General features: G+C 47.1%; 2 protein-coding genes across 8 annotated transcripts; both read left to right on the top strand.

Moving 5' to 3' along the window:
• The first annotated feature begins 19 nt into the window (after positions 1-19).
• si:dkeyp-27e10.3 (UPF0606 protein KIAA1549) lies at positions 20-14,047 on the top strand. 3 transcript variants are annotated; one of them, XM_052491820.1, is made up of 21 exons: positions 20-467; positions 1,101-1,323; positions 3,439-4,776; positions 5,033-5,118; positions 5,358-5,526; positions 6,460-6,590; positions 6,777-6,963; positions 7,218-7,277; positions 7,381-7,535; positions 7,672-7,849; positions 8,058-8,242; positions 8,476-8,681; positions 8,766-8,896; positions 10,098-10,294; positions 10,371-10,615; positions 10,936-11,083; positions 11,212-11,412; positions 11,724-11,776; positions 11,865-11,992; positions 12,106-12,260; positions 12,435-14,047. In XM_052491820.1, the coding sequence occupies exons 2-21, from the start codon at positions 1,194-1,196 to the stop codon at positions 12,660-12,662; spliced, it is 4,311 nt and encodes a 1,436-aa protein (XP_052347780.1). In that variant the 5' UTR covers positions 20-467; positions 1,101-1,193; the 3' UTR covers positions 12,663-14,047. The 3 variants fall into 3 exon arrangements, with proteins under 3 accessions (XP_052347780.1, XP_052347778.1, XP_052347779.1); XM_052491818.1 differs by having other exon boundaries at positions 11,212-11,514; XM_052491819.1 differs by having other exon boundaries at positions 20-985; positions 11,212-11,514.
• A 2,508-nt stretch (positions 14,048-16,555) lies between these two features.
• On the top strand, positions 16,556-25,200 carry svopl (SVOP-like). 5 transcript variants are annotated; one of them, XM_035748653.2, is made up of 17 exons: positions 16,560-16,719; positions 17,006-17,130; positions 17,832-17,990; positions 18,101-18,192; positions 18,308-18,406; positions 18,506-18,577; positions 18,706-18,830; positions 18,934-18,997; positions 19,070-19,195; positions 19,394-19,522; positions 19,599-19,672; positions 19,879-20,078; positions 24,224-24,335; positions 24,475-24,556; positions 24,680-24,769; positions 24,901-25,014; positions 25,126-25,200. In XM_035748653.2, exons 3-17 carry the CDS (start codon positions 17,837-17,839, stop codon positions 25,135-25,137), a joined length of 1,545 nt encoding a protein of 514 aa, XP_035604546.1. In that variant the 5' UTR covers positions 16,560-16,719; positions 17,006-17,130; positions 17,832-17,836; the 3' UTR covers positions 25,138-25,200. The 5 variants fall into 5 exon arrangements, with proteins under 5 accessions (XP_035604545.1, XP_035604546.1, XP_035604547.1 ...); XM_035748651.1 differs by having other exon boundaries at positions 16,561-16,719; positions 17,825-17,990; XM_035748652.2 differs by lacking the exon at positions 17,006-17,130 and having other exon boundaries at positions 16,556-16,719; positions 17,825-17,990.
• Positions 25,201-25,559: the final 359 nt, after the last annotated feature.

Here is a 25,559-nt window from a genome sequence, read left to right as displayed (position 1 = left end):
TGAGGAATGCTGGGGTGTTGCAGAGAACGCTCTGCTGCAAAACCATCTAAGCGATGCGCGCCTCCCAATAATAAACCGAATTATAGCGTGCTCATGATTTGTGTGTGGAATCGAATGTCATTTTCGGGTATTATGGACAAAATTAGAGGCGTTATTATATATTCCTATTTGAGGCGGACGGTATGATACTGAGACGTGTCCAGAATCTCAGGTTTTCCAATAATGAGCGTGTGACGTTTCACCGCGAGATGAACACGGCGCGGCTTACGTTCAAGTGCTCGGCCGCGAACAGATTCAGTCATTACTGGCGACATTGGGAGTTATTTATCTAACGGAAAAAAACGGGTTTTCAGTTTCTGCATTTTGCAATATAGTAATTGTGTTCGTTCTCTCCTTGCCGGGGAGCGCGTGGCTGCATGGGCCTGGGAGAGGCGTGACGCGCCTATACCGCATCTCCTGGATGGCAGGTAGGCTCCATCACATCGCTGTGAAAAAATAGGCTATGGAAAGAAAGAAATGCGCCGAATGCTATAGGCTAACTGTGTTTGAGATATTTTGATTAGGCTTTTATTTTCTTTCAGTTACACTTAGGTTGGTTTAACATTATCAGCCGATTGTCAGCATTCAGTCTAAAAAAAGGCTTCCAAATTTGAGCTATTAACAGCTCGCCCGTTTTATCACTGACATGTATCAATTTGTCTATTGCTGCGAACGTGTAGGCATACTGTGGGAAACTGCAAGAATGTCCGTTAGACGAGGTAGCCTAATGATGAAGATAGGATAATACGTTTGGAATTGTCATGTCCGACAGTATTATAGGTTAATTATGATACAACTAAATCCGTTGGCTATCTCAAATAGACCTAATAAATAAAGGAACTGCACGGTGGCCGTCGGATGTGTGAGATGCATGATGTTTGTTGGCAGCCATGTATAAGCCTCCCAATAATGGGGTCAGCCAGCTATCAAATGTGTCAGGACACTGGTAAGGCGTCTGTTGCTTTAGTAGCCTAGTTAAAAATAGGCATTAACCCATTCAATGTATACAATGAAGATATTGGTATTATTAGGCCTTTATCTCAATAGATTTGTATTATTAGATATTTGCATATAGGGTCGCCTGAAAGCATGCAGTGATGATGCTATTGAGGAGAGATGGCATCGCACGTGTGTGATGTGACAACTAGCGTGCCATGAAGATTCTGATGAGCGCGTGTTCGAGGATGTGCCCCGGAGTCTCTCAGGGCCTGCGCACTAATTGCGCGCACCTGCTGGTAGCGTCGTTGCTGGTGTCCATGACGATGTCAAGCTCACCTGTTGCAGGTACGTGACATTTGTCTTACCCTCATAGTCATGGATGGCTAATAGCTTTGAGTCAGAATGATAAGAACTACTGTTCACACCTGGTTTCATCAAGGTACACTGAGACAGGGCCAGTTTTTGACTTTCATTTGACTTTCCCAGTATTTGACTTGCCATTGACTTTTGGAGCTGGCCTTGGTGCTGAATGCACCAACTTCCATATTCACCACCATCTCGTCACCTAGTGTCTTTCCATCCTTTTAACTCTGTCCATTCATCCTCCTCCATCTCTGTGACTCGGTTATGTCGTCGGGGACAGATGGACAGTGGATGCCTACACACACAGTCATCCCTCAGTCTGTCCCACTCACCGGCCTTGAGGCATCACACACACACACACACACACACACACACACACACACACACACACACACACACACACACACACACACACACACACACACACACACACACGGCGCATACAAGCACCCCCTCAAAGTCAAAATATATCCTGACTTAAAATAAAGAAATCTGTGGGCGGCTGTGCGACAGGGGCAGACGGACTGCTGCCCGGTGATGAAGGATGTTTAGCACTGCTGATTGGATCATTGTCATCACAGCCATGTGGATCGACCGTAGGGTGCTGCATGCTATTCTTAGAAACACAAGTCTTTTCTCTCACCCATCTTCATTCCTGCGGTCTCGTTCTCTTTCTTTCTCCTCTCTCTCTCGATTACTCTTCCCCTCTCTAATTCTGTTTCTCTGTATTTTTTTCCTGCTCTCTCCATCACTAACTCCCTCTCTGTATCAATGTAATGCATGTGTGCGATTTGATCCTGCTGTTGGCTGGGACGCCTCTGAGCTGTGTGCCGTGTCTGCAGCATACCAATGAGCTTGCCGCCACACAGCACGTGAGGCTGCCGCAATGCACGGCAGAGCCTAGTCAAGGCTAGGAGGAGGAGGCAGGGTCCTCGCCATAATGTAACTTACTATACTGCTGTGTGTGTGTGTGTGTGTGTGTGTGTGTGTGTGTGTGTGTGTGTGTGTGTGTGTGTGTGTGTGTGTGTGTGTGTGGGAGAAGGAGGGGATGGAGGAGCAGGGAGAGCTAGGAGATTGTTCATTTATTCTGTTTGAGTCAAGGTAACCATCCCAGAGTGATTATCATACATCTGTACTGTGATAAATCTGTATTGTGATACAGTATATTGTGCATAAAATCATGATAAATGCACTGTGGCACTGGGTGTCTTTCAATGTCTATGTGTGCGTGTAAGACTCCTCAGTGTCCTGTTGAGTGACGATTGTGTGCGCAGGGCCGACCCTCCAAATAAGCGACAGTCGGGGTCTCAACTTAGTGCTGAGAGTTAGAATGATAGAATACACAAGGTGGCATTTTGAAATTTGGTACTGCATCAGCAGTTTTCCTCTTATGTCAGTCACTCAATTATCACATGTCGGCTAACATTTTAGCCAGCTATCTAAAAATTGTATGTAGTAATCATGCAGGGCACGTGCCCAGGGGCCCTGACCTCCAGGGGGCCCCCATTGATTTGTTAGTCACTCACCCTGATATTGTATTAACATGGCTTAAGTCATATGGCAAAATATGTGGAATTGCTGGAAATTGGCATTAAAACAGAAAATATTCACCTTTTAGCAAAATGTGTATAAATTGCAGGAAATTGGATATTAAAACTGCAAAATTTATCTCTGCCCCATGACAAAATGTGTAAAATTGCAGTATGAGCCAAGAGGGGGAGACACAGATGTTTTGCCCATGAGATAGAAGTCACACAAGCAAATCTCGCTTAGGGCCCCTAAAAGGCTAGGGTCGACTCTCTCTCTGTGTGTGTGTGTGTGTGAGTGTGAGAGAGAGCTCAGTGCTGGCCTCTATCCTCTGCTCATTGTATTCTCTAGATGGAGCTCAGCCACCAGCAGGGATTCTGCTCAGTCTGCTGTGTTCATACATTAATTTTAACCATGTACACGACCCTGCGAAAAACTAGCGTCCTGTCCAGGGTGTGTACTTGTACATCAAGCTGCCTCGCGCTACAGAAACAGGAGAGGCTCCTGCACTATGGGCCATTCTGGCCTGGACAGTCACACGTGTTGTGACGGTAGTTTATCTCTCCACAGGCGGTGTGGACTCCAACGGAACGACAGCAAAACGGTCCTCATCGCGGTCGTCATCGTCACCCTCTTCCAGATGGCCAGGCGCCACCCCACCCAAAGACACTAGTCCCCATGGTAACACTGACGCTGCCTCAGTGGACGATGAAGCTCAGGGCATACATCTCCTCCTGAGACCCCCGGACCTGCTGTCCCCCAGCCACCCTCCTCCTCTGCCCCCCCACAGCCAGCCCACCCTCACCCCGCCCCCGCCCTGGGAACACGCCCCCTCCCTAGAGGAGGCCTGGGGGTCTGGTGACTACCTGGAAACACTCTCCTTCATGGGCCCAGAGGGGGAGGAACTGGCCCTGGCCACACCCTTACCCAGTCACACCTACGACCCTGACGACGGGGCCTCCTATGACACCTCCTTCCCCTCCCGCCCAACCTTCCCCCTGTCCTCCAGCCTCCTCCGACCCTATACGTCCCCCACCTCCCCCCTCCGGGAGGGTCTCCCCTTCACTCACCCTGCCCAGCCTGAGGAATACCCTCACTGGGATGAAGAAGACTATGACCTGGGGGACATTTTTCCTCTGGAGCCCACGGAGCTGCTGCTGCCGGATATGAACAGTCTGGAGTACTACACCAATCTGCTGGCCAGAGAGAGAGACGAGGAGAGGGAACGGGAGAGAGAGAGGGACAGGGAGCGAGAATGGGAGAGAGACAGGGACAGGGAGCGAGAACGGGAGAGAGACAGGGAAAGGGAGAGGGATCGAGATGGAGAAAGAGACAGAGATAGAGAAATTGTCATCCCACCCCCAAAGACCACCCCCAAACTTGGTATCACACCCACCACTACCACAAAAACAAACATACACACTCAGCCCCCATCCCCCTCCCCTAGCACAGGGCCCCCTCCTGCCCGGGACCACAAGCACCCTCTTGTCCCCTCAGCAGGTCCCACCCCTCCCCTGACCCTCTCACCCAATCTCTGGGAGGGTCAGGGTACCTCCACCCCTGGAGTTAGACCCACCTCCAAAGTACCCCCTCAGCCTCCTGTTCCGCGGCCCAGAGTCCCCCCAGCTACCCCTGGCAGACACCCTCCACTGCCTCCATCTAACACCACCAGCCTGGCTCGCCCCCCCATGCTGCGACCTCCAGGGAGGGAACCCATAAAACCACCACCACCACCACCACCTATGACCGAGGTCCCCAGCAACCGACCGACGACCACTACCAAGGCAACCACTGTTACCACGACAACCCCTGGTACCCTGGCGAGCATCACCCGGACTCCCCCAGCCCCTCCAGGACGCCAGTATCTGTGTAACGTCACCAAGCCTGACATGTACCTGGTCAGAGTGGGTAAGACAACACCAGTAGAACTCAAAGTAGACTAGAGATGGAGGTACATATGAGAGGCAATTGTATGCCAATATTGTAGATGGGGATGCATTGCACTGTTCTTGCCTGTCAATTGTGTTGTGCTGGGATCTCATGGTCACCTGTTTTAAAGGGAGCACATCTCTTGGTTAACATATAGCTTAGGAGTGTGTTTTCAGGGAATGCGTTGGCAATAGTTGAATGCAGGTTGTTGGAGGTTAAACCTGTCTCTTCCTAGTCCTGCCGAAGTCTGGCTCCACTGTGGGCTTTGGCCAGGTCAGGGACATCTTGAAGAGGGAATTCAACCGCTCAGTGGAGTTGCAGGTAGGCCTACTATCAATACTCACTGGGGAAGCTTTGGGGAAAGAGCATGATTGTAATCATGAGATGCATTGCAGGGATGTGAAAATTTGCCCTTCACAAATGTCTTGAAAGCCAATCATGCCTGGCTTCCTTCTCCACTCTCTCCCTCTGCTCTCTTCTCCCTCCCAACCTCCTCTCCTCCACTCTCTCCCTCTGCTCTCTTCTCTTCTCTCCCCCCCTCCTCTCTCTCCTTCTGCCAGTTCCTGAGAACTCCGTCTAGCCTTGCGTTCCGTGTTGTGGCGGGACCTCTGATCTTCACCGCCATGTCTGTCGTCAACGCTCTGCGCCAATCAACACGAAGCTCCTCCTTGTTCCCCACTGTCTCACCTCTCTACGGCATACCTGATCACAAGTACCAGATACACTCTGGTAGGAACCTCTCTCTCCTCTCTCTCACGCGCTCTCTTGCTCTCACTCTCTCTCTCATTGCGACCAGCAGGTCAAACGAACGACTAAAATGAACGGGTCACTCAGAAGTGAAAGAGATTGAGTGAGTCGTTCATTTACATCATTCGTTTGACCTGCTGGTCGCAATGAGCCCTATAGCAGGATTGATACACGCTCCCCCGGCTCAGAGGCTCCAGAGACATGGTGGTCAGACCACTTGTCTGTCATATATTGGCACATGGAAGTAGATCATGATGCAGGCAGCATAGAGAAGATAAATACATGTTCAGAACTGATCATTGATCTCCTGAATGAAATGAATGTTGTGTTGACACAACTTTGTAGAACCAAAACATACACCGCCTCTGCTCAACAAATTTGTTTGGGAAGGGGGGGGGCGCGCAGTTTGAATGATATTGTGTTCATCGCCCTCATGGCAGTCAAGAAATGCATTCCCCCAGGAGTCGTATGCCTAGCAATCTACAAAATAGACATAGTTTAAATCAAACTTTTACAAGTCTGTCACAAAATGCAGCTCCAATAAGCTATGGTGAACTAGAGGCTTGTAGAATCATGACTTTCATTTTCAGTTCAGCATTGGCTGGTAGGCGGTCCTGCATGCTCTAGGCATTACTAACACAAATGAACTGAATTAGTCGAAAGATTTGTTCTTTTGACTGAACGAGTCAAAGTTCTGAGCCGAACTTCCCATCACTAGTGTGTGTGTGTGTGTGTGTGTGTGTGTGTGTGTGTGTGTGTGTGTGCGTGTGTGTGTGTGTGTGTGTGTGTGTGTGTGTGTGTGTGTGTGTGTGTGTGTGTGTGTGTGTGTGTGTGTGTGTGTGTGCGTTTTAGTGCTGCATTGGACAATGTGTGTGTACTGTCAGTGTGACAATCTATAATGTGTGTGTTTTCTAGTGCTGCAGTTCGTGCCCGGTCACGTGGATGTGCGTGTGTGTAACTTCAGTGAGCGAGTGGAGAGAGGACTGCTGCTGGCCTACACAGAGACACGCAGACGTGCACATGAATTTGGCAACGTTACTGTACAGGTAAGAGTCGTAGCCATGAATGTGTGTGTACTAGCCATTTACTTGGGCAGGTTCAGCGGAGCTGAGGAAAGAGATTCAGATCAATTCAAAAGTTTGTCAATCTGTAACGTGTGTGTGTGTGTGTGTGTGTGTGTGTGTGTGTGTGTGTGTGTGTGTGTGTGTGTGTGTGTGTGTGTTTACCTCCAGCTTCTGAACATCACCATGGGTCAGGCCAAGCCGCAGGGTGACCAGAAGGTTCCGGTGGACATCACGTTTGCGTTGCGTGATGGGCGGGGCTACCTGTTGGGGTCAGAGGTCAGCAGTCACCTGAGACACCTAAGCACGGTGGAGTTCAGCTTCTACCTGGGCTTCCCCGCGCTGCAGATCGCTGAACGTAAGTCTCACACACACCACACACACACACATCTCATCTACCCCTCACTGACACTACACGCACACCCCATCTATACACCAGTTACTATCTCACACATGCATGTGCGCACACTTACACACTCTCACACCTGGGTGCCGTTTATAGCATCCTGACCATATGCATGTACTGTACTCCCACACATACCCATTCTAAATGAGTTGCGTGCCCCACGGACATCAGCGAAGTAACCTGCTGTCCTGTGTTTGTCTCTCCAGCCTTCCACTACCCCGAGCTGAACGTTTCTCACCATCTACGCTCCTCCTGGGTCCGCACCGGTACGAATGTGGAGAGAATTACCGCGCTAGAGCTGCATGCATGTGTTGCAGTCACGACGGCCGTTTTTGAGAAGTGCATTAGTGTTGAGCGTGTGTATTGCAGTGTTACTGGGTGTCCAGGAGCAGACGGTGACTGAGCGGAGCTTCAAGGCTCGTCTGGAGCGCCGTCTGGCCCTGCTGCTGGAGGAGGGGCTAGGGGAGGAGAGTAAACGACCCCGCTGGAAAAGATCCACGGCCGTGGGCAACAACAGCTTACAGGTACTCAACACACTTATCCACTCTCGCACCCACTATGGTTGCTGTTTGTAGCATCCTTACCACATGCACATGCTGTACTCCCCCACACACTACACACACACACACACACACTCTGACTCCACGGCGTTATCTCCAGGTGGTGCGTGTGTCGAGGCTGGCAGGTTCAGGGCGTTCTCTGGAAGTGGTGTATTTCGTGGAGGGACCAGAGGGGGAGAGAGTCCCTGCTGATGCCACCGCTGCCACCCTCAACCGCCTGGAGCTGCAACGGGCTGCCATCGTACTGGGGCACCGCGTCCAGAGACCCCTTGCCCAGCGTGAGTCTATGCATGTGCGTGTGCGAGTGTGTGTCCGTGCACCAGCGGGTGGCCGCATGTGCACTTGTGTATGTGGGATTTCGATAAGTAGTATCCAGTGATTCACAACGTAAGCCCATGCAGGTTGGCTGCACTCATTTCCTAATGTACAGTAGCATATTGCTTAGATAAAAGTGTAAGCTGATTGTATATGTCTTGTCTTCTGTAGCTGTGGAGACTCTGACGGTGCCCCCGTCTGAGACTCAGAGTAGCAGTGTCTGGCTGATTGTGGGGGTGGTGGTGCCTGTCCTGCTGGCTATCTTCATCATCATCATCCTCTACTGGAAACTGTGCGGCTCGGAGAAGCTGGAGTTCCAGCCTGACGCCATCAACACCATCCAGCAGAGACAGAAGGTCAGGGGCAGGGGTGAAGGGTTAGGGGTCGAGGGTCGACCTTGATGAGGGACTGGATTTGTTATCTGACCGGAATTGCATCCAAATAAGAAGGGCATACGGCTGTAGTCATGCATACATACAGGTCTTGATGTGCTTGGATCTCTACTTGTTCCACCCTTTTCTCTCTCCCCATCTCTCGTTCTCCCCTCTTTCTGTCTCCCTTTCTATAACCCCCCTCTCTCTCTCTCCAGCTGCAGGCTTCCAGTGTGAAAGGGTTTGACTTCGCCAAGCTCCACCTGGGGCAGCACAGTAAGGATGACATCATGGTGATCCAGGAGCCTGGTGCCCTCCCTGTGCCCATCAAAGAGTCCACCCCCTCTGAGGGAGGGGATGTCAACACTCCCAAATCCAAGGGCTCCTCCACCAAGGCTGCCCGCGCTAACCGCCGTAGAGGGAGGTTGGTAAACACATCCACACGCAGGGATACATCCACACTAATCCACAACCCCACACTAACCGCTGTTTTTCTCTGATTGGCCAGACTGTCCCCGTCAGATGGTGACTCGTTAGGTAGCGACCAATCGAGTGGCAGGGAGTCTGCAGAGGAGACCACCAGACATGTGGGCACGCCCCACGAGGGGAAACCGCACCGAAACAAAACGCCCAAGAATGGCAAGAGACACGGCCATTTCTCTTTACCCTGAGGCCTTATTCAGAACATTCTGATAGAAATGTACCATAATAGAACAAACTGGATTCTTTGTCAGGTAGATTACAATGAGGAATCAGGTCATCTCTACATGTATACTATTCTATCTACAATGCCCATGCTGAAACACATAGGAGAATAAGTGGTAGAGGGAGAGATTGTGTGAATGAGAGAGTGCGAGTGTGTATATATTTGTGTGTGTGAATGTGCGTGTACGTACGTGTGTGTGTCCTAGAGAGAGCTATGCGCTGAATCAGCAGGAGAACAACTGATTAAAGGAGATGCATCAGAGAGAAAAAGAGAGGGAGAGCGAGAAAGAGGTAGGGAGAGGGGAAGCACGCAGGATGGAGAGCGAGTGGAGGAGGGGGAGGGAGCAGAAACAGAGGGGAGGAAAAAGCTTGCAATAGTGAACATGTCCTGAATCGCTCTCCTTTATCACCAAGTGATAATGCTTCCTGCCCCCTCCCTCTCTCTCCGTCTCTCTCTCTCTCTGTCTCTCTCTCTCTCTGTCTCTCTCTTTTGTGTCTCTCTCTCTCTCTCTCTCTCTCTCTGGCCTCCTTTCTTTTTGTTCTGGCCTGGATCATAGGGAGGAATAAGATGGGAACGTCCTCGCTTCATGTTGAGTGGTTCAGTAAAGCTGCAGCTTGCCAGGAAGAACCCAGTTTAGTGCTACAATATTACTACAGTTTACCTTACTCTCTTTCTCCCTCTCTCCTCTCCCTCTCTCCCCCTCCTCTCCCTCTCTCCTCTCCCTCTTTCCCCCTCCCCTCTCTCCTCTCCCTCTTTCCTCCTCTCCTCTCTCCCCCTCCTCTCCCTCTCTCCCCTCCCCTCTCTCCTCTCTCCTCTCCCTCTCTCCCTCTTTGCCCCTCTCCTCTCCCTCTCTCCCCCTCCTCTCCCTCTCTCCTCTCCCTCTTTCCCCCTCCCCTCTCTCCTCTCCCTCTCTCCCCCTCCCCTCTCTCCCCCTCTCCTCTCCCTCTCTCCCCCTCTCCCCCTCCCCTCTCTCCTCTCCCTCTTTCCCCCTCTCCTCTCTCCCCCTCCTCTCCCCCTCCCCTCTCCCTCTCTCCTCTCCCTCTCTCTCCTCTCCCTCTTTCCCCCTCTCCTCTCTCCCCCTCCTCTCCCTCTCTCCTCTCCCTCTCTCTCCTCTCCCTCTTTCCCGCTCCCCAGTCCCTCCCGCAGGCAGTGGTCCAGATGAGCTGCTCTCCTCTTCCTCCATCTTTGACCACGTGGACCGTCTGTCCCGAGGCTCGTCTGACGGCAGGGGTCGCCAGGCCAACAAGGTCCAGCTGATTGCCATGCAGCCCCGGCCCAGCCCACCACAACGCTCACACAGCCCCACCATCACAGAGAGGGTCAGCGCAGAGGTGAGAATACACACTATTACACACACACACACACACCTTAAAACTCGTTAACACCTTGGTGTGTGCGTTTATCTAGGTGGCTCTGAGACATAAGTCTGAGATCGAGCACCACAGGAACAAGCTGCGTCAGCGGGCTAAGAGGCGGGGCCAGTGTGAGTTCCCCTCTATGGATGACATCCTGGATGCCTTCGGGCAGGCGCAGGAGGAGGCGGGGCAGGGAGGGTGTCCCCAGCGCCTCTACAGCTCAGCCCATGACCACATGGACAGCATCCTGCACCCCGACCACCCCTCGCCCCCCACCCCAGGTGAATCCAGGAAGAGGTGAGATGGTCGTACATACTCAAAACTCTTCGTCTTTCCTCCATGGTCAACTTGTTTCATAACTACCTCCCGCTAGCATCAGGTGGTTTTCATTCTTTGTATCAAGATTCTCCTTTTCGTTCTTCTGCATCGACCTCTCGATAGAAGATATTTGCATCCCTTGAACACGGTTTCCCTGTAGATGCCAATGAATAGTCACGCTGAATATGTGTGACCGATCTGTATTAGTGTCTGTGGCTGAATTAGATGGTTCTGTGTGACTCCGTTGTATGAATGTGTCTGTGACTAATCTGTGCCGATGTCTTTCCCTGCCCTGCCAGGGGGAGGCGCTCTCCTCGAAGCCGGCGGAGGCAGCAGGGGAACGGCAGTCTGCCAGACACAGACAGACTGACGGACAGAGACCGCCTGCTCACAGACAACAGCGCCACCTACAGGAAATACCCTGGACTCAACAATGTGGCCTACATGGTGAGACACACATACTATGCGCATAATGTGTGTGTGTAGGTGCGCATAGTATGTGTGTCTCACCATGTAGGCCACGCGCACACCATATACATGCTCACTCACACTTCCTCCTCTTCTCTCTCCTCCAGTCCGACCCAGACCTACCTCCAGACCACGGCAGCCCCTCCCCTAACGACGAGGTGTTTGACCACGCCCCTCCCCCGCCCCCCTATGTGCCCCCCCAGCCGTCCATCGAGGAGGCGCGGCAACAGATGCACTCCCTATTGGACGATGCCTTCGCCCTGGTGTCGCCCTCCTCCCAGGGCAGCGTCAGTGTCGGGGTCACGCAGGTCAGCCCCGCCCTGCCAAGCCCCTCTCCCTCCCCACAGACACACCCATCACGCCAGTGGGGCTCCTACCCCGCAGCCCCCACACACAGCCCCTTCTCTGCGGTAAGAGTGTGTGTTTGTGTGTACTCCCAGGGTCTCTTCTGTGAAGTATGAATTGTGCTGTCTCTCTCAACCTCTCAGCTTCTTTCTCTCCCTCTTTACTACTTTGCATCTACATGTTTCTCTCTCTCTCTCTCTCTCTCTCTCTATATATATATATATATATATGTATGTGTGTGTGTGTATATGTTCTCTCCCCTCTTCCTGTCCAGAGGTATGCAGAGTTGGGGATGTCTCCCTCGTCAATACAAGGCCTGTCGCAGAGGTGAGACAGATGTTACTATACTACCCAAGCTGAAGTACATTCGGTGAATGTCAGCATTTCTAAAATCTGGTGTATGTGTGTGTTTCAGGCAGGGCCTGGGTTCAGGGGCCTATGTTACTGAAGAGGAGCAGTTGCAGGATTCTGTTTACGCCAACAGGGGGCAGTATGAAGAGCCCCCCTCCTCCTCCAGACCTCGGCCTGTTGGGGGAAGCACAGGTAAAGGCATCGTGTGTGTGTGTGTGTGTGTGTGTGTGTGTGTGTGTGTGTGTTAATTGGGATTAATGTGTGTAGCTAATGATTACTTACATATGGTGTGTTTGTGTTCTCAGGTGCTCAGCTGCATCACCTGACTCAGGTGGGGTTGTCGAGCCGGATCAGTGCGTACCCTGGGGTGGGCCGCAGCGTCTCTGGGCCAACAGGCTCCAGCTGGAACCAGCAGCCTTTAGACCAGGACCTCTCCAGACCCGGAGCCAGCAGGGAGACTGTGAGTCCAGACTACATGATGACCAACAGGGACAGCATGAGACTGTATTGGGCGGACCATATGTCAGAGATGAAGAGAAACATTTGTTTTCCAGAGGAGTCATCTAGTTTACAGAGAAGTAATTTGATCTCTCTCGCTCTTACCCCTGTCTCGGATCTATCTCCCTCTCTTTAGGTGCTGTCGTTCCCTGAGTTCTCCTCCTCCGGTGTGTTTCAGATGCCCAGCTCCTCTCTGGGAGACCATTCTGTCTCCCCAATGCTCCTGGCCCCTCCCACTCCAGAGTTCCCCCTAGACGAGTCCTCCCCCTCAGCCCAAAGCTCCGCCTCCCTCATCAAGGCCATCAGGGAGGAGCTACGACGGCTCGCCCAGAAACAGGTTGCTGTGGCCAGCAGTTACTCCTAGACCAGTGTGAGCCCCTACCCCATAACTGGTCAAAACTGCTGACTCTAAACTGGTCCGAACCAGTTTGAACTACTCATCCTAAGCAAGTATGGATTGACCGGAACCACTACCCCAAACTAGTTTGAAACAGTCAGAACCACTTTCTCTAAACTGGTGTAAAGAGGCTCATACTACTATTCATAAGCTGGTCTGAACAAGACTGAACCAGTCTGCAACAGATACGATTTCCTTACAACAATAACATCACGGTTCTTTACAGGGTTCTTCTCTCTGTAAAGGTTCCCCGTTCAACAGCACAGTGTTTCCACTGGACAGGAGGATCGAGTTTGTTTTCTTCAGTTCCATAGAAATGCTTCCTTGAGAGGGGCCGTCTCGACCCTTCCTGACCTCCTGTATGTGGTGCTAAACCTCAGCCTCATGTCTCCTGTCATTAAGTTAACCACGCATTGCCTTCAACACACATTCATCATCAGCCATATTGGTGAGGTCTTCTCCATTCATCAGCCATATTGGTGAGGTCTTCTCCATTCATCAGCCATATTGGTGAGGTCTTCTCCATTCATCAGCCATATTGGTGAGGTCTTCTCCATTCATCAGCCATATTGGTGAGGTCTTCTCCATTCATCAGCCATATTGGTGAGGTCTTCTCCATTCATCAGCCATATTGGTGAGGTCTTCTCCATTCATCAGCCATATTGGTGAGGTCTTCTCCATTCATCAGCCATATTGGTGAGGTCTTCTCCATTCATCAGCCATATTGGTGAGGTCTTCTCCATTCATCAGCCATATTGGTGAGGTCTTCTCCATTCATCAGCCATATTGGTGAGGTCTTCTCCATTCATCAGCCATATTGGTGAGGTCTTCTCCATTCATCAGCCATATTGGTGAGGTCTTCTCCATTCATCAGCCATATTGGTGAGGTCTTGCACTGTAGAGAGATTTGGAGTATAGTATACTTTGGGCACGGGGGACTTGAATATACAGATGAAAAAGTATATGAAAATATTAGTAGATATAAAAATCCCAAATGAGCACAATATGAATTAATAAGGGTGACCAATGGAGTATTGAAATTGTATTTATTTTTTATTGCTCTGAAAGTATACTTTATTTAAATCCTTTATTTTGTTCAAAAGAAGATGAAAAAAGACCAACACTGTTTGGATGTTTTATGGCTGTATTCTCCCTGTGTTTGCGTTCACTGTTGCCGTGGAGCTGATCATAACGTTGTTTATCGCTGTGGAGACGTAGCTTAGCATAGTCGCTCCCTGCCGGTGTGTTCATGTGTTGACGGCACAAAAATTAAGAAGGAAAAACAATGGATTTGCAGATATAATGTGAATATATATATATATATATATATATATATATATATATATATATATATATATATATATATGTATGTATGTATGTATGTATGTATGTATGTATGTGTGTGTGTGTGTGTGTGTGTGTGTATATATATATATATGTGTATATATATATATGTGTATATGTGTGTATATATATATGTATATGTGTATATGTGTATATATATATGTATATATATGTATATATGTGTATATATATATATATATATGTGTATATGTGTATATATATATATATATGTGTATATGTATATATATGTGTGTATATATATATATATGTATATATGTATGTATATATATGTGTGTATATATATATGTATATATATGTATGTATATATGTATATGTATGTATATGTATGTGTGTATATATATATATATATATATATATATATATATATATATATATATATATATATAGCTCTTTTCAGTAGGTGTCAAAAGACTTGACATGGGGCTAACCTATCACATCCACCACCAATGTGACCTTCTGCGGCAGAACAAAGGCATTTCCGGGGTGATGATTGACTCTGTCAAATTGTGATAGTGTTTCTCTTGTGAAATTCAAGATTGGAATAGGAATGATTGTATACAATGGTATGAACATCGACAAATGTGTTGCAAATGTGATTTTGAATTTGGGGATTTTGATGGGGTGGTTTATCGCGAGTGAAAAACACTGTCTAATTTCCCCCAAATGGCTTCCTTTCTTCATCTCTTTCCCTATCGTCAGCTCTTATCCAAATGGATGTAAAGGTGAACCTCTTGGAGGTGGATCTAGGAAACATTTAGGACAAATCGACATATACTATACTGTAGTAGTTGGTGGGTTTGGTGGTGGTTATGAAGTGCTCTTTGTCTCCATCTGCTGGTGGTATGGCTGCATGGCTGGCTTCCATCTCTGCTTCCGGCTGTTTTCTCTGTGGTCTTATTGGGTTTGGTCAATGGTCAGTAATGTGTGGGTTTGTGCAGGCGAGAGAAGGTTTGCCCATACAGCTCTAGCTATCTACAGCATGTTGACTACGTTTGAGGCTTCGGCTAGCTAGCTATTAGTGATGTGACAGTTAATTGTTGTCTTCTCTCAGGCATGCTGCTAAAATAAGAACTTTTTTTTAAACAAAAGTTCAACTGAAGAGTTGTAACACAAGTAAAGAGTGAGAAGTGCCATCCGAACATGATCCATCCAAGCACATAACACATCATAATAATCAAGCAGTAGAAAATATACAGTATGTTGGTGTTATTCTCTTGTTTTGCCTTTTCTAATAATATTTTTGAACCTAAATGAAAATTGATAACAATAAATATAGTATATAAAAGAAAATGAATATAAGCGTAAAATATGTCAAACTATTTTATCTGTGATTGGTCAATTATATGGACAGCCTTCCAACAGAAGGACTAACACATCATCTTCCCTGTGGACCAATCCTGATTCAGAACTCTTCATCTGCTGGGACTTATAACCTTCCTGATTGGACCTAGTACATGTCAATAAGGCTGTGGGATTATACGGAGAGTGGAGTCACAGATGTGTGTGTGCGCGGACGACAAACCGATTCACCTGGTGCTACTAAGTAACTTACAATAACAGACCCCTCTCTCCCTCTGTACAGGGGGTTGGAGTGTGTTGATGTCTCCTCAGTCTAACAGCATCGCTCACACAGCCTATACTGACTGACATGGGGAGCACAGACACACACTGATGTTGATTGATATTCCTATCTAAAAAGATAGGATTCTCTTGTCACTTCAAGCTCTGGACTTTGAGTAGCTGCGGGCGTCTCATGAATGTTTCATAGATCTGTGTTTTCTAGATCTGCGTTTCATAGTTCTGTGTTTTCTAGATCTGTGATTCTCTGTGTGTGTCTCCAGAGTGTCGGAGCAGGTGTGTTGTTGGCCCTGATTTCATAAGCCTATACTCTGTCCCCAGAGGGTATGTGTTTTGTTTACCTTTGAGACTGGGGCGGGCTCATCTATAGGCCACACCATGGGGCGTGTCTTTGTAGTAGACGCTTGGGTGTATTAAATGTCAGACCAGGGTGGGGTTCCTGCCCGACTAGATTCACAGACACTGCATTGCGTCAACCAATGGTCGCATGCCACGTCATCGACTGCTCAGTCAAAAATCACATGTTGTGGTTAACTGGTATGTTAAACACCTATCCAGCTGTTGTGAGGTCTGGCATGTGTCTGCAATGTTGTCGGGCAGGAACACCACCAATACCTGTTTTTACACCTCTCTCCTTCTGAGCTGCATCCCTGTGGTGTATTGAGTCTGAATGATGTGTAAATCAAACATTAAAGAAATGTGTTTAAACTCAGCCTTTCCTGTCTTAATCTTTTTTTCTCTACAAACGTGTAAAAAAATGATAGTATTTTAGTTGCTGGTACCTTTTTGTTGTTGTCGAGATTGGCTAAGGCTTACAGGTGAGTGCAGCTGTGGAACAGAAGTCTTTTTGTTTAGTTGTGCACCTCCTTCCCAATTCTGATAACTGATACCTAACCCTTCTGTCCCTCCCAACACACACACACACACACACAGAGAGAGGGGGGAGAAACAACAGGATAAACCTGACTGAATAATGCCTCAAAACTATTGTCAACCCATAATCTGCAACCCAACCTCTCTCCTGTAGCTTTGCTCTCACTAACACACACCGGCAGATAGATAGATATCTCAACAATACCAGGTAGGCTAAAATATATTAATGTCCAAGGCAAGTTGTAATTCTCGTTGGGTAGTCCTGTTTGAATATAATTTATCGTGGACAGAAAAGGAAGTAGCAAACTTTCGCGATCATTTTACTTCTGGGAAAACCGAAATCGGTTTGAATAGGGTTGTTTATTAACTTTTACAATATTTGAATACTAATTATCACATGTAGTTACAGACGTCGTTAGGCGGAACCTGAAAACGTGTCGTCTAGACTTTTTTTAGGGGTGTTGTCATCAACTTCCTGATTTACCTGTCCCAAGGTGGGCAGAACTCCCCGAGTTTCTGCGTTGACATTGATTCTCAAGATGGCAAATATATGAAAAGTTATTCATCAGGACAAAGATAGCCTTCTTCAACAAAGTTGCGAATTCATCACAAAGAGCAGGTAACAGTGATTCCACGCGGAGCTGTGATTTACCGCATAGTTTACTTAGTGCATTATTATTGATGTGCGGTTAACGTCGCATAATAAGTCTATGCACTGTTCAATGTATGATAACGTTCAGTATATATATTTTTTTAATGGAAAACTTTGCCGAATATTTGTAGTTTTATTTTAGCGTTTCTAAACGTTATTACAGAGTGTCGGGATTGTAGTTAACATGGAGTCGTCAGCTGTGGGCCATTATGTTCAACTGAAAATACAAGAGAGGGAAGCTGTAAACCCGCTTGGGCCCCCTTGTGTTCTTGAGAGCTAGTTGACAGGTAGACTTAATGTTGTTGGTTATGTTACATTATGGCCAGCTGACGATGTTATATGTTGTGGTTTTTGGCAGGACATCTTATCTGTAATAATATTAAATGGACAATTTGCGATTTCTACTTCTATTTTTGCACAGTAAAACGAATTGATTCTTAAACAAAATAACTTTGACATGCTTCATGAGCTAAATTCAACTGACCCCCTCAGAACTCAAAATAAGCTTGTTTTAACTCTGTTGTTTGTAAACAATGTAATTGTAAACAAACTATATAGCCTCAAACCATTATTAAAGCTATAATTTTGATCTCATGGGTCCTTGCATCCATAGCTCTGTCTGTGCATAAGATTTTATATTAATAGTATGGTAATGGTGTAGACTGCAGTGTCTATGGGCAGTGTCGGGAGACAGAGGAGGTCCTCCATGAAGACTCAGCTGGTTAGTGCCATCCAGCTAGAGGAAGTGGAGATGGAGGTCAATAACCCTCACCAAGAGGTCAACGGCCTTTACCAAGAGGTCAACAAACCACACCAAGAGGTCAAAGGTGAGTGCCGCTCATAAACCACCCAGTGGGTAGAGTGTTTGGTCATGTGCTGGGAATGGATAATGTGGGGGCGAAGTGTGTGGGATTTGAACTTTGACCTTGTGTTTCAGAGCCGCAGACGTACAGTGTGGAGGAAGCGGTGGAGACCATCGGCTTTGGTCGCTTCCATGTTCTGTTGTTCATCATCATGGGCAGTGCCAGCGTGAGTGTCTGTGTGTGTTTCTAGCTGTCTGTCTATTTGTCTGTCAGTATGTAAGTGAAAAAGACTCTTGATAAAGGATGTGCACAAGCATATAAGCGTGCATGTATTATTGTAGATAGCGGAGGCCATGGAGATCATGTTGCTGGCCGTGGTGTCTCCTGAGATCCGCTGTGAATGGCATCTGGACGACTGGGAGGTGGCTCTCGTCTCCACGGTGAGGAAATACACCAATGAGCATGCAGATACATTTAAATATGTGGTCGTACCTATTAAACATGTATATGATGTAACTTCCTGTCTGTCTGTGTCTCAGATGGTGTTTGCAGGGTTCATGGTGTGTGGAGTGCTGAGTGGATACGTGGCCGATAGATATGGACGCTGGAAGGTATGTCCCTTTACAGATTTATGTGATGAACTAAAGATGAAATCTTCCGGAAACTGTTTTTATCGGTTTTAACCATCTGTGTCGGAGTGAATGTGTAGATGTGTCTGACAGTCTATCAATCTATCTAGGTGGTGTTTGGAGGTTCTTTGTGGGCAGCATATTTCTCCCTGCTCACCTCCTTCTCTCCGTCCTACGGATGGTTCATCTTCCTTCGCCTAATGGTGGGCTGTGGCGTGGCAGGGTGCTCCCAGGGGTAAGACTGACACACACACACACACTCATCAACACACACACAGACACACCTAGTTCCCTGTTCTGTGACACGTTGTTACTGATGTCACTCTCCTTTCTCCTAGGTTTGTCCTAAAGACCGAGTTTATCCCTGCAAGCTACAGATCCTACCTGCTACCTCTCGCCTCTGTAAGTCACCATAGCCTCACTTAGCCATCATCATCACAGTTGTTTCACCTTTAGTTTTGTCTTCCCCTTTAGATCTTCTGGATGGTAGGCTCCATGCTCATCATCCTGCTGGGTATGACTGTGGTTCCAACGCTGGGCTGGCGTTGGATGATCCGCCTGTCCGTCATCCCCAGTGTCATCCTCCTCCTTCTCTTCCAGGTAGGAGTCCCGCCTCCTCTGAGTCTCAGCAGCATCTCTCTTTGACACGCCCCACACACTCTGGGACTCTCCTTCCCTGCTCCTTCTCTATCCCCTCCACCCCCCCTTCTCTCTCCCCAACTTCAGAATAGTGTTGAGACCAGCCTCTCTGACACTCTCATCCTGGTTAACTTTCCTGGCGTGCCCATGTGTCTGTAGCTTATCCCGGAGTCGGCTCGCTACAACGTGTCAGCAGGGAACGTGCAGGCTGCCGTGGAAACACTCCAGCGTATCGCCAGGATGAACAGGGCCTCCATGCCACCAGGGAGCCTCGTGGAACCTGTGGTGGTGAGTAGTGTGTGTGTGTGTGTGTGTGGTGTGTGTGTGTGCGTTTATTGATGTTTCTGTGGTGTATGTGTTTCAGAAAGACAGGGGCAGTTGGAGCCTCCTGGTCAGTCCAGCATTCAGGAGGACCTCCCTACTACTGTGGTACTCATGGTAATGCCCCATACACTTTTCCTTCTCCTCCTACTTCCCTGTTTGTATTTGAGTATGTGAGGACAGTGTGGTGTGGAAGGGTGAATGACATTCTATTTTTCAACCTCTATACGTGTGCTCTAGGTTTGTCCTTTTCTTACTGCAGCTCTGCGCTGTGAAGCTCTAACTGTGTGTGTGTGGTTGTTTATTGACTTATGTGTGTCTAGGTTTGTGGCGTCCTTCTCCTACTATGGCTCTGTGTTGAGCAGCTCTGAGCTGCTGGAGAAGAACCTGTTGTGTGTGACAGACGCTGACGCAGAGCACCAGCAGAAACACAGCCACCCAGAGGACGGGCTGTGCTACTGCATTCCCTTCGGCTTTAGCGACTACCAGACACTCCTCATCAGCTGTCTAGGGGAGGTTGCCCGTGAGTGAGGGGTTGGAGGTGGAGAACTATGGGTGTGCATGTGTAACACATGTCCAGTGAAGACAGGAAGATTGTTTTCAGTACCAGTGTAACAGATCGTTCTTAGTAACTCTCTTGCGTTGTTTTTAAAGAAAGGAATACCCAGCCTGCGGTCCCAGTTATTTGGTGTTTATTCTGACAATAGACATTAAGGAAGCACATTAGATGTGCAGGACAACAGTGTGTTGATGGCTGTAGATGCATGATTCGTCTGTTAGCATTGAAATAACTGTGAATTAGCAGGGAGCTAATGCAACCATTACAATTAGAGCATGCTAGCTAACTCGCGCTTACAGCAATAACATACAATTAGAGCATGCTAGCTAACTATCACAGCAATAACATACAATTAGAGCATGCTAGCTAACTATCACAGCAATAACATACAATTAGAGCATGCTAGCTATCACAGCAATAACATACAATTAGAGCATGCTAGCTAACTATCACAGCAATAACATACAATTAGAGCATGCTAGCTAACTATCACAGCAATAACATACAATTAGAGCATGCTAGCTAACTATCACAGCAATAACATACAATTAGAGCATGCTAGCTAACTCGCTCTTGAAACGGCAATAACATACAAAAGCACATCCCAGGATGTCCCAAATATCTAACAGGCACTATATATACAGTTGAAGTCGGAAGTTTACATACACTTAGGTTGGAGTCATTAAAACTCGTTTTTCAACCACTCCACACATTTCTAGTTTTGGCAAGTCGGTGAGGACATCTACTTCAAATCCAATTTTATTTGTCACGTGCGCCTGAATACAACAGGTGTAAATCTTACAGTGAAATGCTTACTTACATGCTCTAACCAATGTAGTGTGTGTGTGTGTGTGTGTGTGTGTGTGTGTGTAAGTAAAGAAAAAACAACAGTAGAAAGACATTTGAAAAAAGAGTAGCAAGGCTATTTACAGACACCTGTTAGTCAGGCTTATTGAAGTAGTATGTATTGTGCGAAAAGTACTTTGTGCATGACACATCATTTTTCCAACAATTGTTTACAGACAGATTATTTCACTTATAATTCACTGTATCGCAATTCCAGTGGGTCAAAAGTTTACATACACTAAGTTGACTGTGCCTTTAAACAGTTTGGAAAATTCCAAAAAATGATGTCATGGCTTTAGAAGCTTCTGATAGGCTAATTGTCATCATTTGAGTCAATTGGAGGTGTACCTGTGGATGTATTTCAAGGCCTACCTTCAAACTCAGTGCCTCCTTGCTTGACATCATGGGAAAATCCAAAGAAATCAGCCAAGACTTCAGAAACAAAATCATAGACCTCCACAAGTCTGGTTCATCCGTGGGAACAATTTCCAAATGCCTGAAGGTACCACGTTCATCTCTACAAACAATAGTACGCAAGTAAAAACACCATGGGACCACGCAGCCGTCATAACACGTTCTGTCTTGTAGAGATTAATGTACTTTTGTACGAAAAATGCAAATCAATCCCAGAACAACAGCAAAGGACCTTGTGAAGATGCTGGAGGAAACGGGTACAAAAGTATCTATATCCACAGTAAAACGAGTCCTATATCGACATAACCTGAAAGGCCGCTCAGCAAGGAAGAAGACACTGCTCCAAAACTGTCATAAAAAGCCAGACTACGGTTTTCAACTGCACATGGGGACAAAGATTGTACTTTTTGGAGAAATGTCCTCTGGTCTGATGAAACAAAAATTGAACTGTTTGGCCGTAATGACCATCGTTATGTTTGGAGGAAAAAGGGGGAGGCTTGCAAGCTGAAGAACACCATCCCAACCGTGAAGCTCGGGGGTGGCAGCATCATGTTTTTAGGGTGCTTTGCTGCAGGAGGGACTGGTGCACTTCACAAAATAGATGGCATCATGAGGATGGAGAATTATGTGGATATATTGAAGCAACATCTCAAGACATCAGTCAGACATGATCAGACATCATGTCCAGGCTCGTAGTAAAAGCTTAGTCGCAAATGGGTCTTCCAAATGGATAATGACCCCAAGCATACTTCCAAAGTTGTGGCAAAATGGCTTAAGGACAACATAGTCAAGGTATTGGAGTGGCCATCACAAAGCCCTGACCTCAATCCTATAGAACATTTGTGGGCAGAACTGAAAAAGCATGTGTTCAGGGAGGCCTACAAACCTGACTCAGTTACACCAGCTCTGTCAGGAGGAATGGGCCAAAATTCACCCAACTTATTGTGGGAAGCTTGTGGAGGGAAGGCTACACGAAACGTTTGACCCAAATGAAACAATTTAAAGGCTACCAAATACTAATTGAGTGTAGGTAAACTTCTGACCCACTGGGAATGTGATGAAAGAAATAATAATTAGCATTTTATTGCATGACATAAGTATTTGATCACCTACCAACCAGTAAGAATTCCGGCTCTCACAGACCTGTTAGTTTTTCTTTAAGAAGCCCTCCTGTTCTCCACTCGTTACCTGTATAAAAGACACCTGTCCACACACTCAATCAAACAGACTCCAACCTCTCCACAATGGCCAAGACCAGAGAGCTGTGTAAGGACATCGGGGATAAAATTGTAGACCTGCACAAGGCTGGAATGGGCTACTGGACAATAGGCAAGCAGCTTGGTGAGAAGGCAACAACTGTTGGCGCAATTATTAGAAAATGGAAGAAGTTCAAGATGACGGTCAATCACCCTCGGTCTGGGGCTCCATGCAAGATCTCACCTCGTGGGGCATCAATGATCATGAGGAAGGTGAGGGATCAGCCCAGAACTACACGGCAGGACCTGGTCAATGACCTGAAGAGAGCTGGGACCACAGTCTCAAAGAAAACCATTAGTAACACACTACGCCGTCATGGATTAAAATCCTACAGCGCACGCAAGGTCCCCCTGCTCAAGCCAGCGCATGTCCAGGCCCATCTGAAGTTTGCCAATGATCATCTGGATGATCCAGAGGAGGAATGGGAGAAGGTCATGTGGTCGGATGAGACAAAAATAGAGCTTTTTGATCTAAACTCCACTCGCCGTGTTTGGAGGAAGAAGGAGGATGAGTACAACCCCAAGAACACCATCCCAACCGTGAAGCATGGAGGTGGAAACATCATTCTTTGTGGATGCTTTTCTGCAAAGAGGACAGGACGACTGCACCGTATTGAGGGGAGGATGGATGGGGCCATGTATCGCGAGGTCTTGGCCAACAAACTCCTTCTCTCAGTAAGAGCATTGAAGATGGGTCGTGGCTGGGTCTTCCAGCATGACAACGACCCGAAACACACAGCCAGGGCAACTAAGGAGTGGCTCCGTAAAAAGCATCTCAAGGTCCTGGAGTGGCCTAGCCAGTCTCCAGACCTGAACCCAATAGAAAATCTTTGGAGGGAGCTGAAAGTCCGTATTGCCCAGTGACAGCCCCGAAACCTGAAGGATCTGGAGAAGGTCTGTATGGAGGAGTGGGCCAAAATCCCTGCTGCAGTGTGTGCAAACCTGGTCAAGAACTACAGGAAACGTATGATCTCTGTAATTGCAAACAAAGGTTTCTGTACGGAATATTAAGTTCTGCTTTTCTGATGTATCAAATACTTATGTCATGCAATAAAATGCAAATTAATTACTTAAAAATCATACAATGGGATTTTCTGGATTTTTGTTTTAGATTCCGTTTCTCACAGTTGAAGTGTACCTATGATAAAAATTACAGACCTCTACATGCTTTGTAAGTAGTAAAACCTGCAGTGTATCAAATACTTCTTCTCCCCACTGTATATCACACACACACACACACACACACACATCAGGACATGGTGAACTCGTACACATTGTAAATATGAAAATAGAATGTAGAATTTCAGAACATGACCTACCGCTTGCATGTAAATATCAGACAGGAAGGTATTTACTTTCGCTATCTCTGCAAGCGTAACCAATGGCATTAACACCTTATTGATATGTAAATTTAACCAACCAGTAGAAATACATATTTCTGCAGTGTCAAGTGGAAACCCTGTATGTGTGTGTACAGTTGTGGTCAGATTAACTCTTTTTTTTGTTTTGCTATCTGAATAATAGTACTATTTCGTGTGTAAGTCTGATTCGTTTTTGTGCTTGCTCTCTGTCTCTTTCTCTGTCTGTCTCCAGTCATCCCTCTGAATATATTCCTGTTGAACGTGTTTGGGAGGAAGTTGAGCATGGTTCTGCTGGAGCTCATGGCAGCTCTGTTCTTCATGCTGGTCAACATTTGCTCTACTATGTATGCACTGTAAACACTTGGGGTGGGGGTGTAGTCATTTGACTGTTTTATTTTGTCCATAATTTCAAATACAGTATCAATACTTTTGTTCATCAGATTCTCTCTCTGTCACTCACTCTCTCGCTCTCTCTCTTTCCAGGTTTGGTTTTACCATTTTGCTGTTCCTGATCAGGTCTCTGGTCTCCATGAATTTCAATGTTGTTTATATTTATACTGCGGAGGTATGTGGACACAACTTTTACATTCCAGCCGTAGATTTACTGTGAGTGTATAACAGTGTGTTGTACAGACCTCTCTCAGGTGAATACCGTGTGTGTGTCTGATGACTCCTTCGGGTCTCTCAGGTGTACCCGACTGCGGTGCGTTCTCTCGGGATGGGTTTCTGCACTTCTTTCAGCCGCATCGGAGGCATGATCGCCCCCTTCATAGCACAGGTCTGTGACTGTGTGTTGCTCATGTTGGCTGATGATTGTGTGTGTGTTTGTATTCACATGTGAATGTGTGTTACAAGTGTTTATCCTTCAATGTGGGTGTCTGTTGTAATGTTTGACTTTGTGTGTTGTAGGTGTTGATGTCACACTCAGTGATATTAGCTTTGCTGCCATTTACTGTGGCCTGTGTGCTTTGTGCCTTTGGAGCCTTACTACTGCCCATCGAGACAAAGGGACGAGCACTACTGGTACGACACTGTCTGTGTTATTGTGTGACATTAAGACAATCCTCTGTATGTGATATACAAGTCATGGTTGTGTTACTTTATTTAATTTGATTCACTTTCTTCTCTTCACAGCAAAGTTCCTGACTGTGTGATTCTCAACACATTCATGTCATTGCATATTTACACATTAAAAGTTGTATACTTTGACCACTGTCTTTTTGTGTTTTAAATGATCTAGATATTGATATTTCAGAAAGTGTGCATGTACACTTGAGTGACAATAACTAGTCAGGCAGGGGAATTCAGTCTCACTTCCCATCACTAGATGATGACATCACCCCGTAGGGAGATGTCGCTGTCATCTATATAAATTATAAGACAAAGTTCTAATCCAATGGGGTTATGTGAAATCTTAAGCAAACAGTGGGAGACTTGGTTGGGTTTCATTGGAAAGGTTGAGAAGCCCAGTCATGGAGAGGTTCATGTTAAAATTAGACTTTAACACCACCCGCAGCTTAGTGGTGTGTGTGTGTGTGGGGAGTGGGCATTATACTGAAGTAGTTACT

The sequence above is a fragment of the Oncorhynchus keta genome, chromosome 33, assembly GCF_023373465.1.
Source record: "Oncorhynchus keta strain PuntledgeMale-10-30-2019 chromosome 33, Oket_V2, whole genome shotgun sequence".
In the NCBI taxonomy this organism is placed as follows: Eukaryota; Metazoa; Chordata; class Actinopteri; order Salmoniformes; family Salmonidae; genus Oncorhynchus; species Oncorhynchus keta.
Note: the sequence above shows the minus strand (reverse complement) of the source record. Positions and strands in the feature narration are given on the sequence as shown.